This window comes from Dunckerocampus dactyliophorus, chromosome 13 (assembly GCF_027744805.1).
Source record: "Dunckerocampus dactyliophorus isolate RoL2022-P2 chromosome 13, RoL_Ddac_1.1, whole genome shotgun sequence".
Classification (NCBI taxonomy): domain Eukaryota; kingdom Metazoa; phylum Chordata; class Actinopteri; order Syngnathiformes; family Syngnathidae; genus Dunckerocampus; species Dunckerocampus dactyliophorus.
The window spans coordinates 13,499,998-13,517,328 of record NC_072831.1 but is presented as its reverse complement, the minus strand read 5'-3'; the positions used below and the strand labels follow the sequence as shown (position 1 = coordinate 13,517,328).

The following is a 17,331-nucleotide window of genomic DNA, read 5'->3' as shown; positions in this document are numbered from 1 at the left end:
TCAACAGGTTATTTGCACTCCTAATGAGATTGATTCATTTATTGACTTATTTATGAACTTCTCAGAGGTTCACACGCACGACTGACAAAACAGAAGGAGCAAAAACCTTTCTCTTTCTCCTTCAGGTAGGCGGACACCATATCGTGCAGGAACATGATGAGCTCTGCGTCCATTGTCACACAGATGTGGTCTGTGAACTCTGTCACCACGCTGCACTCCACTTTTGGTTTGCTGTTGGAATCTGGGAAACACACAAGTCAAATAAAACTAGTAAGAGAAGACAGTACTACGAACGAAAACAAAAACAAACTACAGAATGAACTGCAATAAAAATAAACACTGCAGAAGTAAAATAGACAAAATTAAGTACATTAAGACTATGTACTTCCGTGTGTAAGGTTTATGTGCATTGTGCAGTGTTAATAAACGTGTAAACACAGCAATGTGCAAATATGTAATATTAGAGTGGAACCTCTGAAGTTGATCACAATCTGTCCCGGTTGATTTCCAATTTGTTTCCTTATAAGAAATACGTGACGTACAGATCATCTGTTCCAGGGTCTGGAACTGCCGTAATCATAAAACCTATCTTAACTTTTCACGATTTTATGCAGACAAGCATTCACACTCACATTCACACCTATTGACCATATCAAGTCTCCAATTATGCAATTTAATGTTTTTTTTCTGGATTGTTGTTGCTCTCCTGTCTAAAACTATGGACGGTTCATGTTCTTGTAAGGGAGAAAACAAGCCAAACATGATGATGTGCTGATGAATTAGGCCGCGTATTCATTGGTCTGACTTTTGAGAGTATTTTTGGAAAGGCACCACACCTAACAGAGAAGGTTCGTCAGGATCTTGCACGTGGATGGACTTGAAGTCCAGCTGCATTCTGGGAAGAGCAAAGATGGTCTCCGTCTCGTGATTGTAGCTGGAGTTGCTGCGGAAGCTGCTCAGCAGACTGGAGCTCTTGGCAGCAGCTCCACTCTCTTGGTTGTTCGCCTCCACATTCCTTAACAAGTTTAACTCTAAAGCAAGAGATGGAAAGAAAAAGTGTCAGAAGTCCTTTGAGCTTTTCTTCCTTTAACACTATCTCAGCTATTTTGCATTAAAGATAACAGGCTGCAGCTTCAAGGCGGATCGCAAGTTGGTGGTTTATGGTTGGGGACCCGTTGTCTCAGCACTGTTTGAAGTAAAGAATTTTCGAACGACTCTGCACTTAGTTGCCAGTTCATTAGGTAAAATGCTCCAGTCAATGAATTAAACTTTAATTACCGTATTAGAAATCTGCTAGTTATGTAGTGTTTTGCTGGATTATTTTACCAAAAACAGACATTTAAAGCACATATTATGATTATTAGGTTTTTTTACCTTCATTCCTCATGGCAGTGACATAGTTAAACCATTCTTTAACAGTTGCGACTCCGTGTGGAGGGTTTTCATGACGCCGCCGGGTTATTTTGGTTATGGTGGCCATCGGGCTTTCCAATGCACCACACGGTTTGGTCACCATTGTGTTGTGACCAAGATGGAAGTCCAACGTCTGCACGATGTACGTGGAATCATCCTTGGAACCTGTTGAAGAAAATACACTGCAGTGCCAGGCAGACACATCTGCACAACAGGGGACCTTGAAATGAAAGCTTTCTCTCACCATCCTCCAATATTTTCTGCGCCTCTGTCCAGAAGGCGATATTGGGCTCTTCCAGGTGGAAAAGGGCCCACGACTTGGACCGGAAGTTGGGTCCATGGAAGCAGGCCAGGGTCATGTGATTGCCATGCAGGCTCATTGAACCGCCTAGCTGCACAGCATCCTCGGGTAGAGGCATCTGGAAGAGGGATATGTGGCAGCCCGCGATTACCTTCAGCACCCCGGGCCAGTGGCGGTGATGTGCTGCATCCATGTCTGCATATGAGACACAAAGTGTTATCCTTGTTGTGGACAAATACATTCTGCTACTCATTGTCATCACATTTTTGAATGTTGCAATATTTTTACTTACCGTTTTTAGTTTGCGCGTCACTGTGTTAATAGTACTGTAAATCTGACTGTGTTTAACAGTAGAACTACCTTGTCAAGTCTTGTAGTTTTTCCACTGCACGGTACCGGCTCGGCTAAGCTCTACTAAACTCACTTTGGGTCATAGCGGATGAAAACGCAAATAGCCTGACACAATGAACGCATCCATCGACACACAGCAACAATGCAGGACAAATCTGAGGGCATCAAGTAAAGAACCGGGTCCCTCCCGAGGCTACGCCTGTCTGAGCATCACTTTGCAATCAATCTCGGGGAAAAGATGACGGGCCCCAAAGCAGCTGGGACAATTGCAGGCCCGCTCGGCCTTGACGCTAAACTATATTATTGTCAACATTTTTGAGACCAAATAAACCACTGTTATGATAATATATAATGATAATAATATCATAATAATGCAATATTTCTTTTTATGTCATCTTACACTGTAAAGTTGAAGAATTGGCGTTTGTGACATGTATTTCTCACAGTTCTGCTCAAGTCCAATGGAATAAACAGCCACAAGTCACTTACTGATGCAGCCGAAATTTTTATACATTTACGTTTTTATAGGCGTATCAATTACTCACGGATTTTCGACATCCACACGTGTTAATTTTGGATATTTTTAGTCATGTATAACGAAAAGGTACATTGACAAATCTATCGACTCATGAGTGACACAGTGGTTTATGTCTCCCATCTGATATCAGCTCAGCATGTTTGGAACTAGGATCGCCCCATGCTTGATACCAATACCATATAACCAATCTGCTAGCAACCTCTTTTTCTCTGGTCTTGTTACAGTAATAGATTTGCATGCATGTTCTTTTCTTAATGCAGACATTAGGGGGTTTTAAGAGACATACTGTACAGTTGAAGTGTATTTGTGTTACAAAAGCCTTCCAGTGATCGGCAGGACTCAGTATTTGCTGAGTGTATTATTATATTACATTACATGGGATTTCAATACTTCCCTTCGAGTATACTTACAAAGCTCTGCTGCTCCTTTCTCTGTGTTGATGACTGGGGTTTTAGGAGGCAGGTAGGGGCCAGGCCCCCATGTAGAGAGCGCCCGCTTGCTGGTGTCAAACTGTTGCGTGAAAAACTCCTGCAACTTCATGCCGATCTTGATTAGGTCCGGTGTAGTGGAGCGTGAAATGATCACCTGGAAAATGTCCCACTGCAAGTCCCCATGGACAAATATCTCACTAGAAGAAAAGGAAGGAGGAGGGTTTTAGTTTGTACCGTTGGTCTAATCAAGTGTTCTCTGCTATCCATCCGTTTTCTATGCCGCTTATCCTGATTAGGACGTCGGGGGTATGCTGGAGCCTATCTCAGCTGACTGTGGGCGAGAGGCGGGGTACACCATGGACTGGTAGTCAGCCAATCACAGGATACCTATGGACCTAATTTAGAGTCGCCAATTAACCTAACATGCATGTTTTTGGAATGTGGGAGGAAACCGAAGTACCCGCAGAAAACCCACGTACGCACGGGGAGAACATGCAAACTCCACACGGGGATGCCCAAGCAAAGATTCGAACCCAGGTCTTCCTGACTTTGTGGCTAACATGCTAACCACTCAGCCACCGTGCGGCTGGTTGGAATTTGCTGATATCATTTCATACCTTTTCTCAGATATGCTGGAATCGACAGTGCACAGGTTGACTTTCCACTCATCTTGGAGTTGCAGGTCAGCATTACTGAACACGCCCATTAGGATGCTGGAGCCCATGTAGTCCACTCGTGCCTCAGTGGAGCCCATGGTGATCTGGATTTTATGGCTGGGTTGCTGGTTTGGGTGTTCAGAGATGTGTGCTAGGAAACAATCAGAAAATAAAAAGGAACTTAGCAAGAAAAAAAAAAAACATAAAAAAAGAATTCAGTTCAGAATATGTAAGGAAGTGTAATGGTACACGCTTCTGACTTTCGTGGCAGAAGGCGAGGGTTGGATTCCCCGCCATGATTGCGTAAAAAACTAAGCCCAAACCTCTCATGTGATTGACTTGCTGTGGTGACCCCTGAGAGGGGAAATGCGAAAGTCGAAAAAAAAACCCCCACAGTACCAAGTGGTACCTGCCCAAGCTCTTTGTGGGATGAAATTGAATTAATTATTATTTTTTTCAAGTGGCTATTAAATGAGGCACAATGACTGTATTATAGCGAGTGAGTCTTAATTTGAGGTAATACACTAATTCATTTTCTATGCCGCTTGAACTCACTAGGGTCACGGGTATATGCTGGAGCCTATCCCAGCTGACTTTGGGGGAAAGGCTGTATCTGGATCTGGAAATGCATTCATTGAAATGCATAACAATTTTGATGTTATTTCTCAACTGTACTGTATAGATGCAGATGAAAACAAAATGAAATGTGAGGTGTTTTTGCTCCCTCTGCACAGTTTACGCTCTGATGGAACAAGAGCTCCCTAACAAGCTGCAAAAAAAACCAACAAAAAAACACCAGGTGCTTTGACAGTGTGTGCTTTTGTTTACTTACAGACCATCTCCAGGGTGTTCACATCTATATTTCCACCCACCACACCACCCTTTGAGTCCAGCTTGGAGCGTCCCAGGCCGACAGACATGCTGATCTCTCTGTCGCGGTTGCTACCCACAGATAGACGGCCTTGGCTTTTCAGACCACTGGTTGTCCAGCTGCAGGGGGAATAACACTGCTGAATAATGCACTAGCGCTCCCTATGAAACATAAATGACTGTCATAGTGAATGTCCAAAAAAAAGAACAGAAAAGAATCGACAAAGGTCAGCCAACCATCGGTGACACTGACACCTCAATATGTCACTTTGTCACACAACAGATTTATGGTTGCTCTTTTTGTGCATGTACAAGTGTAGATTTCCTTTGGGAGTAATACATTTAAATTGCTCTTTATGTGCAGTAAATTCCCATCCTGCCAAATACATGGCTAACACCAAAACTGCTGAACCAGTGTGTTGTAGCTGTTAAATATTCCGAACACCTAAATAATTCACATGGAATAGGAGAGTTGACTATTCTGACCTCCCAGGTGAGGGATAAGCTGAAATAGAACATAACTTGTTTCGCAACTTTTTAAAGACTGCTGAGCTCATCAGTGCTGCCACAGGTCGTTACGTATTCGTTACAGCAACATTTTCAGCTATTCTGCCTTAACTCTACCTTAACTTTAAACTATTGCTTCCAGTCAATCCCGCCAACAAGCACAGTTTCCAAGTAGGAGCGCTCTCCAGGTTGCTCTTCCACAGAGTTGAAATTGGCACCTAAAATAGCATTTTAAAAAGGTGACACTCAAAGAAGCTGTGTTGGATTCAACCTTCGTGAACCACCATAACAGACCTGCCAATTGAAGACATTTTAGTAAGTACTTATAAAAAACAAAAACAATATATATATATTTTAATTTTGTAAAAAGACTTCAAAAACGTTATACAATGTACAGTATATTTAATGACACAAATTTATGTTATTCTTACTTATTAGTATAAACATTTCAGCTTTTTCTCTTTACAGTGCTTTTTTTCTTTTATTCTTTTATTTTTTGGGGGTTTAATTTTCGAGTGTGATAGCGAATGAAAGAGGCCTTATTACTGTAAAGGAACCCGAATCTGGCCTTTACTTGGGCCACATTTGTTCCTTTGATGCGGAACTTGAAAGAAAGTGAGTGCTACCCAAGAATTTTAGGAGCTGACAAACTCCAGTTCTGAGTCGTCAGTACAGGTAATCTTGGAGGGGGGGGATCAAATAACATACATTTGGTCTTCTTTGCAGGTGAAGGTCATGAAAAGACTGAGTGAGGCTGAGTTGAAGTACGGATGTGGTAACCGGGAGGCACCGATAGCCTTGGCCACATCATTTATGTAGATGGAGAACAAGGTTGGGCCTAAGATGGAACCCTGAGGCACACCTTTAGAGGTGTTAAGTGGTTCAGACACAACATTTTCTGACTTCACTCGCTGAACACGGTTATAGAGATAGCTTGCAAACCAGCTAGTACAACTCTTAGACAGACCAATGCTACAAGTAGAGCCTACGTAGGAGGATATTGTGGTCTATTGACTGAAAGGCCTTCCCTAGATCCAAGAAAGCAGCAATGCAGTCCTGCTTATTGTCCATGGAGATGATGATGTCATCAAGGCCTTTGAGGGTAGCGGTGATGCATCCTTGGCCAGTTCTTAATCGTGACTGTTGATTTGACATGATATGGTTGAAGTCAATGAAGTGTGTTATCTTTGTGAATTAATCTTTCAAAAACTTTGGGCAGGCAGGGCAGGATGGATATAGGCCTGTAGCATTTGGGGTCTGAGGCAGAGCCACGTTTGAAAAGAGGGAGGATCGTGGCAGATTTCCAGTTTGAAGGGAAATCACACAGCCAAATAGACAGGTTGAACAAATATGGGGGCAGCAACAACATTAGCAGCTACTTTTAAAAATGTGGGCTCAAACCTGTCATAGCCACCAGATTTACTGTATTTGAATCCAGCTTGATGAGTTCCTCCAAAACCTCTGAGGCAGAAACAAGATGACGGGAGAAGCCAACATCACTGGGTGGAGGAGGTGTTGGTAATGGAGCAGCGTTGGAAACCGTGGCAGAAAAGGCTTGCTATGAATGAACACAATTTTGGTTGAGGAGTGAGGCCATGCGTGATTTATCAGTGATGATTGTGTTGCCAAATTGGATGGAGGTGGGTAGGTGAGGGCAAGTGTCTTTATTTTCCATCGACTTGACTGTAGACTTGACTTAACTTCTTGGGGTCAGTGCCACAGGATTTTGTCCTTGAAATGGTTGATTTTAGCTGACCAAATTATTTGAAGACAAGCCAGTCAACAGGTGACACGAGATCTCATGACACCCCTATTATCACCTTTCACGAATTTGCGTGTACAAAGTGTATGGTGAGGGGTTTTACAGCCTTAAAACATATAATAATTGTAAAAAAAATGAAGTTGGCTACTTTGCGGATTTCACTTATTGCCGGCTATTTTGGTAAACATCTCCCACGATAAACGAGTAAACAATGTATACAAGACAAAAACAATTGGATTTATGTCTCGTTATCAGCATTGTTTTAAGTAGGCATTGTCATCTCTACGGTAAAAAGTACAGAAATGTTAATGACATACGTGTTGTTTCCCATGACGTTGCTCATGTTCATTTGGACTGTGAGCTGTTTTAAGTTGATGGCAAACACCACCAGTGTCTCCCACGGTGCCCCCTGCTGGCCTGCTGCTTTACCATTTTTACTGAATGAGGGCGTTGATGTTTTTGTCACTGAATCTGGATGTGAATAAGCAAAGGAAGGAGATTGGAGTGGAGAAAAGAACAATGCTTGTATTAAGGACTAATCTGTACATTGAGTGAGCTAAAAGTTCATTTGAGTTCCACTGAGTGACATCACCTCTTCTCGGTGCAGAAGAATCGGACACGCTCCTGCTACGACCGGGTGCAGGAGACTTGAGGTGACCCAGGCCACCTGGGGACATGTTGCTTCCAGTGGAGTGCTCAGAGAAAACGTTGGGGGACTGAGGCATGTGCGTCCCAGTACTGCCATCCCACGTTCTCCAGTACGCTTTGCGGCTGGACTCGGGGGACAGATGCTGAGTCATGTTTTCAGCTGAGTCAGGGGTGGTGGGGCCAGAGGCTGAAGAAGGAAGGTAACAGTCCAGATGTGTAAATGTAAAGGAACAGTCTTGGAGAAGTCAAAATTGAGCAGTGGAATATGGTAATGACTGGAAGATGGGAGATTATTACAAAGTGATATAAGATAAACCCTTAAAATAAAGGATTTTCCTTTTCTATTTTCCATCTACTTCAAGGAAAACAATCCTGCAGTCTAATAAGAGTACCAAACCCCAATTCAAACTCCCCTGAAGTGAGCCTCCAACAATGCCGGCAAGGATACAAAGGAAAAACCCTTGATTGGAAAACAAGTCACCTGGTAGGTTGATGGTCTGGTCTCCAAGAAAGAGGCGCCTGGCAATACTTCGGCGGTACCAGGCTCTTGGGAAGGCCAGGATCTCACTCAGTCGTCTCATGTCATACTTAAAGGAAGCTGAGCCAATATCGCAGACAGCTACAAAGAAGAGATTACATTTCTTTCATAGAAAAACACACAATTATAGTAAACAGTGGTATTTAGATTAGTGCTTGACGAAACGTACACAAAATTAAATATGCATCTTAGATTAGTTAGTTTGTTTTTAGTTCAATACCTCTTACAGTAAATCCCTGCACATTCACGATTCAGCATTCACAGCCCCGCAAATTCACATATTTGGGTCAAAAACATTTTTTCCCCTCCAAAAATAGTCTGTTTTACCACAGAAAAGACATCTCATTCACCCGAAGTTGGTAATAATTTCTAAATACGTGATAATACAGGTAAAGTGTACAGCATACATGTACCACTGCCGAAAAAAGCCCACAATCATGTTTATGTCTTATGCTTCACTGACAATGTATTGTTTTTTTTGCCATGCGATGAGATTTTAGTGTTCATGTTTTTGTGATTGTGTTCGGCGGCCCTTGAACGCACAATAGTTCCTGTGAGATGCAAGAGTTAAACTTCTACACTGTGACACTGATTCTATCTGTTCGTCAAGCAGTGGTGAATGTCAGGATTGGAACACAATTTAATTAATGACATCTAAAATGCCTGAGATCAACGGCAGGCTAAACAGGAATAATGTGATATTTTTCAAGTCTGACAACGAACCTGAGATGTTGATGAGGGTGGTGTCCATTTTACCGCCTTTACCAGGAATGAAGCTTTCTATAAATGTGGGGCCTCCTGTACGCCTCATCCTAGATAAGCTGACTTTAACAAACTCCAGGTTAATACTCAGAGAGTCCTTCCTTCCCGTCACAGACGATGGCTCCTCATCTACCGTCCCTTCAGGAAAAACATAGGCGGTTACGGAAAACAGACCACCACGTTATTTACTCTGTACGTATAGTGACGTAATGTAAAAAATGATAAGAATAGAATTTGCTTACCTAATGGGCTTGGGCCGGGCGGTAGGCCAGTGACAGCAGATTTTTGCTTTCCAGCGCCATAGGGGTGGAAGACATAGAGGGAGAAATCAGACATGCAGGCAGTAAAGCTCAGACCCGAGGAGTTACTTGGGGGCCCAGTCAGGTCTGACTGGCTGCTGTTATGGCGGCTTCTGCCCAGAGGGCTGCCCAGTAACGGAGAGGCTGGGGATAGAAAGAGAGCAATAGCAAAATAAATACATTGCATTTGATATTTTACTTTTATCTGATTGCTATCGACAGTATGGGAAATAAACTTCAAGCACACAGAAGTGACTGAATAGCTATAATGGAGTATGATTAGACTTTACTACAGTATTCCACAGTGGAACCCACTTAAGTTGCTACCCGCTTATGTCTTCAAACAAGTCCAGGTCCAATAATTCATCAAGTTTATTTAAAAAGTGCCTGTTTAAGTCGACATCAACATAAATGGCCGACTGCTTATGTATACAGAAAATTTGAGATTGAGTTCCGTATATGTTAAAATATGTTGTCGTATTAACTTCATCATTTTTGCAAAGCAGTCTAGTTACACAGCATTAAAACATGCACACAGTGGCACTCAGTACAAAATAAGCTTCAAATTAAAAGCATGCCAGTATTAACCACGATGCTACACCCATTTCTTTTAGATTTTTAGCCACCGATAGAAAGATTTGCGCATGTACGAAAGCTTTATTATCATTGTGATAAAGAAATAAAACAAATATACCGCAGCAGCTGTGTTAGATAAAAGTATAAAATAAAATATATAAAACTCGTATCTAGTAGTCTGGTCACTCGCGGTCAGTAATGTTACATTGATGAGACATAGATTATATCACCTTAACATGTCTGACATGATAGAGTGGAAAAAAAGTTCTCCCCCCATCTGTGTGCAAGTGGTACGTTTTTGGCTTCTTGTTGTAAATTATAGGCTGACTAGTTAGCTTCTTGGGTTGCTATATGCTCTGAGCGGCGTCCGCCTCTTACGTCCCTACTGTGATCCTGTAGTCTGTGCATGAGTGCTGAGCAATGTTGTGTAAACAAAGAATAATATGAGTATAAAGGTGACTATAGGGGTGTTATTTCAGGTCTACAGGGCTCTAATAATGATAAAAAACGTATTTAAAAAGTACTAACAGGTCTTGTATGCTCTAACTATGAAAATATTCAGTTTATTAATATTGAATTCTACTTTGCGGAAATTCACTTATCGCTGTTGGGTCTGGAACCAATAAAGTGCGAGGTACGTCTGTATCAATGTTTACAGTACCAAATGTCTGGAAAACACCCTTCTCTTCTTTCAAAGCATGATAAAGTGTGTCAAAAACTTTCAGCTGGTCATGTATTGCACATCAAACAAAACTCCACAGACCTTTGCTAGGAGGCAGTTTGGGGATATGTTGCGCTGGTGGAGTGGAGGAGGGTGGGTGTGACCCATCATTTGGATGAGCTCCAGTTGTGGTCTCCAATTCACCGCGGTTAGAGGAGAAGACCAGATCCAACGAGGGAAGTTTGAGCATACATTCAACTCTGGACATGGGCAGGCAGCTGAAACGAATCTGAGAGGGCTGAAAAAACACGCACACTGACATGAACACTGAATATTCCTAGATTGATAGATGTAAAACAAAAAACACACACCACAATATCATATACATCATTAATAATTACAGGAAATATGTTCCAAGATTGTGTGAGTTGTGAGTACCTGAACTCTGACATAGACAACTACATCCACAGGGAAAGAAGAATATGCTGATGTAGAGGAAGAAACCAGCGAGGTGGTTGATTCCTCCAGTGGCTCCACTGTATCAAACTGTCCCATGTCCTCTTCCTGGGACGCCACAACTGAAATAAAGAGATATGAGTATAAACACGGTAATGTGATGGACCACATGAACCGACAGAGTGTGTAAACACGCTTCAGCAAACAAACCTGCATAGCTTCGTTCCACTGGGGTGATCGGAATGGTTTCTAGTGCTTTTTCCAAAAAGTCAAGCAAACAAGGGCTGATGACCATTTCCTCTGGCAGTGTCTGGAGGGCCACCCAGGCGTACAGCTTGGCTGTTTTCACCCCTCCACTGCCCTTACCTTTGGCTAAAAGCACACGTTGGAGTTAAACAACTTGCTGTTCATGCCTTGAGACAAGAAGGTTTGGCCAAATTAAAAATCTGCTCAATGTATTAAGCTTTTTTCTTTTAATATGCATGAGGCCATTTGATAAAAGGATTCATGATGACTGCATGCAAGTGACGCAATGGAACCACATGTAGAGTGCAGAGCGGTGTGGCAGCGCAGTGTTAGTGGCTACAGATGGCGGTAGGACATGCAATTAAAAATGATGGAACAATCAATACCTGATGAAACAGGTGGGGGCGGGGGAGGTAGGAGTGAGTTAGTCTTGCTTTGGACAGCATTTGGAGGACCATTATCTTTCATACCATACAGCTTTGACTCTTTGGAGAGAGTGCGCGAGAGGGAGGATCCACGTGAGGCATTAGGCGACTCGGTCTTAAGGGTCTTGGAGTTATAGTGCAACTGGAATGGGGGAAAAGGGAGAATTAATAATTCAAAGCAATAAAATCTATTACAAACAGTGCACACTTTGGATTGCTGATGGAGAAACTGACCTTTACATCCACTCCTGGAATATAGAAAACTGTGGTCTCTAGGTCGTTGGATTTGGTCTGCAGGGAAGAGGGACATTTCTTGCCAGCTAGGAGATGTGTAGTGGACACATAAGCGGGCTGCAATTTTTTCTTCTTGGGAGGAGATTCCTGGTCTAGACTCCTCAGGCTGCGATCACAGCTCCTAGAAAACCCACACGGCAAACAGTCATGAAAATTAGACGACTGCACAGTGGAACTCAGCGTCAGGTTAGCGTGGTTTTTCATTTTTCAGTTAACATACAATATGGCGCATGTGTTGTGTTATTAGTACACAGCGTGAGTCCAACTGTGTTCTTAATGTATTTTTATCACCAACACCCTTGTTAGCATAGCTTGATAACAAAATGGCAACCACAACTGAAAGTCAGCTATGTCGCCTGTCTATGATGTCATCAGTGGATGACTTTAAAAAATGTTAAAACAAAACATGTTTTTATATTTTTACATGCATAAAACAATTCTAACGCCATACAAATGACGAATGATGGTGATAAATGAACATTTAAAGTTTTACCTTCACCCAAGACTTGACTGTTCCCAAAGACATGATGTGGAAGCGAGACACCACACAGACTCTAGCTTCCTGTTTTGTCATGAGTTATTTATTGAATCCATTATCAAAATGCTGGCACTTGCAACTTTCTCTGGCTCCATTTTGGGTTACAGTATTGTGGTGAGAAACGCTATTGAAGTCAAGAAATAACTCATGACAAAACAGAAAGGTGGTGTCCGCATGGTGTCTTGCTGGTACGTTGTCTTTGGGAACAGTCACGCCAAGAATCACGTCGTCAATTTAGACGTAAATATACATTTGTCCGTTAGTGTCCATTTCTGTTAGATTTAGCCCTTCTGTAACGAATGAATGACGCTAACCAAGGTTCCACTGTACAGTGTTCCCTTGCTCCATCACGGTTCACCTTTTGCGGCATCGCTGAGTGTATTAGTGCAATTTTAGTGCTTTATTTTTTTTCCCCCCTTTACAGCACATGAACGCTGTCACAGGCCGAGCCTGGCCCTTTAAGAAGAATTGCATTGTGGGAAGTTGAGTGTTGTAGTTCTGTGCTTTAGCAGGAGGTGACTGTGTCTCTCTCTCTTCTGTCTGTGCTGCCCATTGTCTTCTGCATCCTGACTGAGGGACAATGGTCTATAGCCAATCTCCTTTGTGCTGTCTCCCGTTGTGGTCATGGCTAGCAAACTAGCTAACTGTGTGAGCTGCTTGCTTACTGCCTGTCAGCGTGTGACCCTGAACACTGTATGGTTGCAAGTTTTCTCCCCGACAAAACCCACAATGTCGACGAAACATTCTGCACCCAAAAGGCAGAGCAATCAAACCATCGCACAGAAAGTCAGACTTCTGAACATGCTGATGGAAGGTAGAAATTGCGGCTGTAGGGCACCATTACAAAATAAATCAATCTTCGGTTCAAGGAGCAGGACGAGGAGGAGCAAAATATGACGACAAAAGCAATAAGTTTTAACAAGGATACAAAAAAGCTTCAGCGGATATATAAAAAAATACTATATACAAAATAGATACATTTTTCTATGTAAAATTACTTTTGTTTTATTTTTTTGGGGGGGTGGTTTAATTAAAGTTTCATTTGCAATTTTATTATTCCTGACCTACAGAGACAGAGACAAGACTGTAGGAGATGACTCTTACTGCACCTCTTGAGAGAAATGTCCTCATGCTCAGGTTGCTGAGTACTCGGATGAAGAACACACTTCCCACTGTCTATTTCCACACGAACATCAAGCTCAAAGTCGATGTTTCTTTCAGTTGTTGGGCCACTGAAACTCCGACTGCCAGGTGTACTTGGCCAACGCTCGCTGAACAACTGACTTACTGCCGAAAAGCCTGACGATTTCCTGTGAGGAGCTTGACTAAAAGCAAAGAACAAAGAAAGTGTTCAATGAAAACATAAATATTACATCAAAGCAGAAATGATTACAGTATTGACCTGAATTCAAGAGGGTATTTTTTCCACTATAAAAAGAAGGTGTCTCATTAGGAGCATGCCCCGACGTTGTCAGGCATGCGTACAAGCACGTGGGGGCCACACAAACTACTGAGAATCATTTTGAGTTGCTACAATGACATTTTGGCAAAATGGACCAGTCTGCTGCATCATTTTTTCACTTTCATTTTTGGGGTGTCTTTGATTTCCCCACTCTATAGGGTGACCATTTTCATTTCTACCTTCCATCAAATTATGTGGCATCATTTTGTTACTAAAACATCACCCACTTATTATCAGGAAAGATATTCAAGATCATTTTTCCCCAAGTTTAGATCTGATGTGTTTTCGAAGTGTTCCTTTAATTTTTTTGAGCAGTGTGTATATATATATATATATATATATATATATATACATACACACACACACACACACACACACACACACACACCCATCAGACGGCATCTTGTGTTGGAATATTTGAGTTACATCACAAGTCACAAAAGCAGTTACTTTATGGCAATTATGTTTGTTTTGTTATTGGTCTTTGGTCCAATGACAAAAAAGGTGTGATTGCAATGTTAATCTTTTTATTTTTTGGTCTTGACCAGAATATTGATGCACACGCATGAACACAGCCCTAGAAAACAATAGAGGAGTATTGATGCCAATTTCAACATCATGCTGATCACTGAAACAGTCATCGAGCAACTGTCAAGCAGCTAAGAAATATGATTTAATTTCTCTTCTATTATTATTATTATTATTAATCTACCAGTTGTTATTGGAGAACATTTGCATTCTTCCAAAAACTGACCTTGAAAAAAAGGTTGCCTATTTTAGTCTAGTCTATACATTGTATATTCAAAATCGTCTTATATTCGGGTCAATACGGTAATTGCTATGACAAAGATTGCATGCAATACACAGCATCGTCTTGTCAGATGGTGAACATCAGTCCAAATAATGTGAAAGAAAACACCTACAAAGGTCTTCGATAGCTCAGGGGTCTCTCACGTTCAAACTCGTCCTCCTTTTCCGAGTCTTCAGAGGAAGACGAGGACAGGTCATCTCGCCGCATGTCATCGTGCTGGAAGGGAATCGTGGGTGAGAGGACAGCAGGGGTGCAAGGAGCACTGAACACTGAGCACTGGTCTCCAATTACAGATGAAGAATGAAGATGGTGATGTTGATGAGGATGGGATGGATCGTCGATGGTGACTGATAAAAGGTCCATCTCTGACTCTTCGGGAAACTTCACAAAAGATCAGAACGTCAGACTCAGTTGAGGACAGTTGATGTTGGAACATAGTTCAAATACAAAGCTACCTAGGGATTTAAGGTCGGGTGCCCAAGAATAATTAAATGCAAGTGGGGAAAAAAAAAGTATACGGTACAAACATCAACCCATCACCCACCCATGTACTGTTTCATTTAAACACACAAACAATTTAGCTTTATCTAATCTTTTTGCTGGAATATTAAAACATTCCAAATGATACCCAACTCGACTAGAAATGAGAAACCATGAAGGAGATTGAGATCTGTTATGAGGTAATTACAATATAATTATCATTGCAAAAATCATCCGAAGACAGACCACTACCATCCGGCGACTGTTCTCAGATGTCATGCACTTTAGAATAGAACTGCAGAGATAGTGAAGGAGATGAAGCTGGCATGACACCCCAACTGGAGAAAATGCAAAACAAGCACAATAAAGATCAATGGCAAAAAGGTGATTCCAATGCGTTATGCAAGCACACAAAGTGGAGAAAAAAAACAAGGAACAGACCGAGCAAAGTACTGCAAGTATTACTGACTCTGAAAGCTAGATCGACTAGCAACATATAGTTTCTCTATTTTAAAACTGTATCAACTTTAAACCTAGACAAACATTTAAACGTATATTATTTTAAATAATAAGCAAGTAAATGCCTTATAGCACAAAAAAGGAAGTAAAAAAAAAGAGCTAATTACCTCCAAACCATCAAGGATTTACACAGAAGAATGTCAATGATATATCAGATCTGCCAAATTACATTACAAAAAAGGTAATCATACTTTATCATATTTTCATGATAATGACACGTTTTTTTTCTCCGTCATAAAAATGTGAGGTTTTCTGCATGAATATTTTGGAGTGACCAAAGGGAACCACTGCAGTTCAAGAGATGACCATGCATAATTATTGTTAGAGATCAGCAATTTATTAGTTTGTAGAAAAGCCAATTAGGATGTTTAAAAATAGTTCCAAGACAGGATGAGAATATGTGGACTTCAAAATGTACATTTCAGTTTGCCTGTTTTATTGTACCAAAATAGTCCTAACCCACACAGCAGCTGGGACAAATTAATATCCTGCACAGTGCACACTGACTGTGGAGGAGGAATTATATTTTGGTCCATGAATAAATAAATAAATACATAGATCTTAGGTTATTTTTATTTTAACAGAGAGAGAAACACATCAACAAAAAAATCCAGAAAAAAAATAAAGCTTATAAATGCATGAGCATTTGCTTGAGTAGAATAGGTATTTGAACCGCAAGTAAAACCCCATTTATCCTTGGAAAATGTTATATGATTTTTTTACTACCTCTTCCATCATCTCATACCTCCGGTTCCTGGGACTCTTCCTTCAGGGCGGAAGGCTGTTTTGTTTTATTCCTGCGAGGCATTCCTTTGATTTGCCTGTTAGCGTCAGCGGCAACCGTAACTGTCAAGGTATCAGCAAGCAATCCCGTATTCGGTGGTCATGATCTGTGGTCAGTAAAAGAGCCAAAATAGTCTGCTGTCATTTGGCATATCCAACTTTCAGCTCCCTCCACAGATTCTCTATGGGATTAAGGTACGGCGACTGGCTACTCCAGGGTCATAACGTGCTTCTTTGGTGCTGTATGTTTTGGGTCATCGCCATGCTGGAAGACGCATCCATGATCCATATTCAGTGTTCTGGCTGAGCCCAGGAGAGTCTCATCCAAGATTCTCCAGTACAATGTAGTGAAGTCTTCTTGTACACTGAGCAGGGAAACATCACCAAATTGGAATATTTCCACCTCCATAAAAACCCACAGCATTTCAGTATGTGGAATCAAATTCTGGAATGGACTGAGTAAGGAACTCAAACAATGCCCCAAGATGAGCAAATTCAAGAAACAATACAAGCAGTTGTTGTTTGCAAAATACAGGGAAGAAGAGTCTTGAACTTATGTTTGTCTCAATTCCGTACTATTTATTTATCTATTATTACACTGATTATTATATATGATTTCTATTTACTATGAAAAAATCTTCAAAATTACATCATCGTGATTAAATAAATCACATATGGAATACAGGAAGTGAATAAATGTACCGCAATAGATGTGGAACGGATGGAGTGTGGGGTTAAATAAGTTTTGCTTCTTCCTACTCCTTTTGGACATGTGGAACTGTGAATTGAATTATGTTATGACAGTTGGGAGGGTGTCTAAGGGGTCATCATATTCAGCACTTGTCTGGTTCCAAACGTGGCGACTTGCGTTGATGCCTAAGAGCTCAATTTTGGTCTCATCTGACCACATCGTATTTTTCCATGCCTTTTCTGAATCATTCAGCTGTTCAGCAGCAAACTTCAGACAGGCCTGTACATGTCCCTTCTTGAGCTGGGGGACCTTG

The 17,331-nt window shown here is 41.4% G+C and overlaps 1 protein-coding gene across 1 annotated transcript in view; it reads right to left on the bottom strand.

The window, feature by feature from the left end:
- The window catches only part of kiaa1109 (KIAA1109 ortholog), a 103,011-nt gene that overhangs the window by 2,698 nt on the left and 82,982 nt on the right, over nt 1–17,331 (bottom strand). Inside the window, exons 68-86 of the mRNA XM_054796248.1 lie at nt 14,658–14,926; nt 13,382–13,597; nt 11,675–11,855; nt 11,402–11,582; nt 10,980–11,141; nt 10,752–10,891; nt 10,416–10,611; nt 9,020–9,220; nt 8,739–8,915; nt 7,959–8,096; nt 7,422–7,664; nt 7,147–7,300; nt 4,523–4,680; nt 3,652–3,841; nt 3,014–3,231; nt 1,658–1,909; nt 1,375–1,578; nt 837–1,031; nt 107–241 (exon numbers count right to left, since the gene is read on the bottom strand). Of these exons, the coding sequence (XP_054652223.1) occupies nt 107–241; nt 837–1,031; nt 1,375–1,578; nt 1,658–1,909; nt 3,014–3,231; nt 3,652–3,841; nt 4,523–4,680; nt 7,147–7,300; nt 7,422–7,664; nt 7,959–8,096; nt 8,739–8,915; nt 9,020–9,220; nt 10,416–10,611; nt 10,752–10,891; nt 10,980–11,141; nt 11,402–11,582; nt 11,675–11,855; nt 13,382–13,597; nt 14,658–14,926 (3,610 nt within the window). The remainder of the gene's footprint in view (nt 1–106; nt 242–836; nt 1,032–1,374; nt 1,579–1,657; nt 1,910–3,013; nt 3,232–3,651; nt 3,842–4,522; nt 4,681–7,146; nt 7,301–7,421; nt 7,665–7,958; nt 8,097–8,738; nt 8,916–9,019; nt 9,221–10,415; nt 10,612–10,751; nt 10,892–10,979; nt 11,142–11,401; nt 11,583–11,674; nt 11,856–13,381; nt 13,598–14,657; nt 14,927–17,331) is intronic.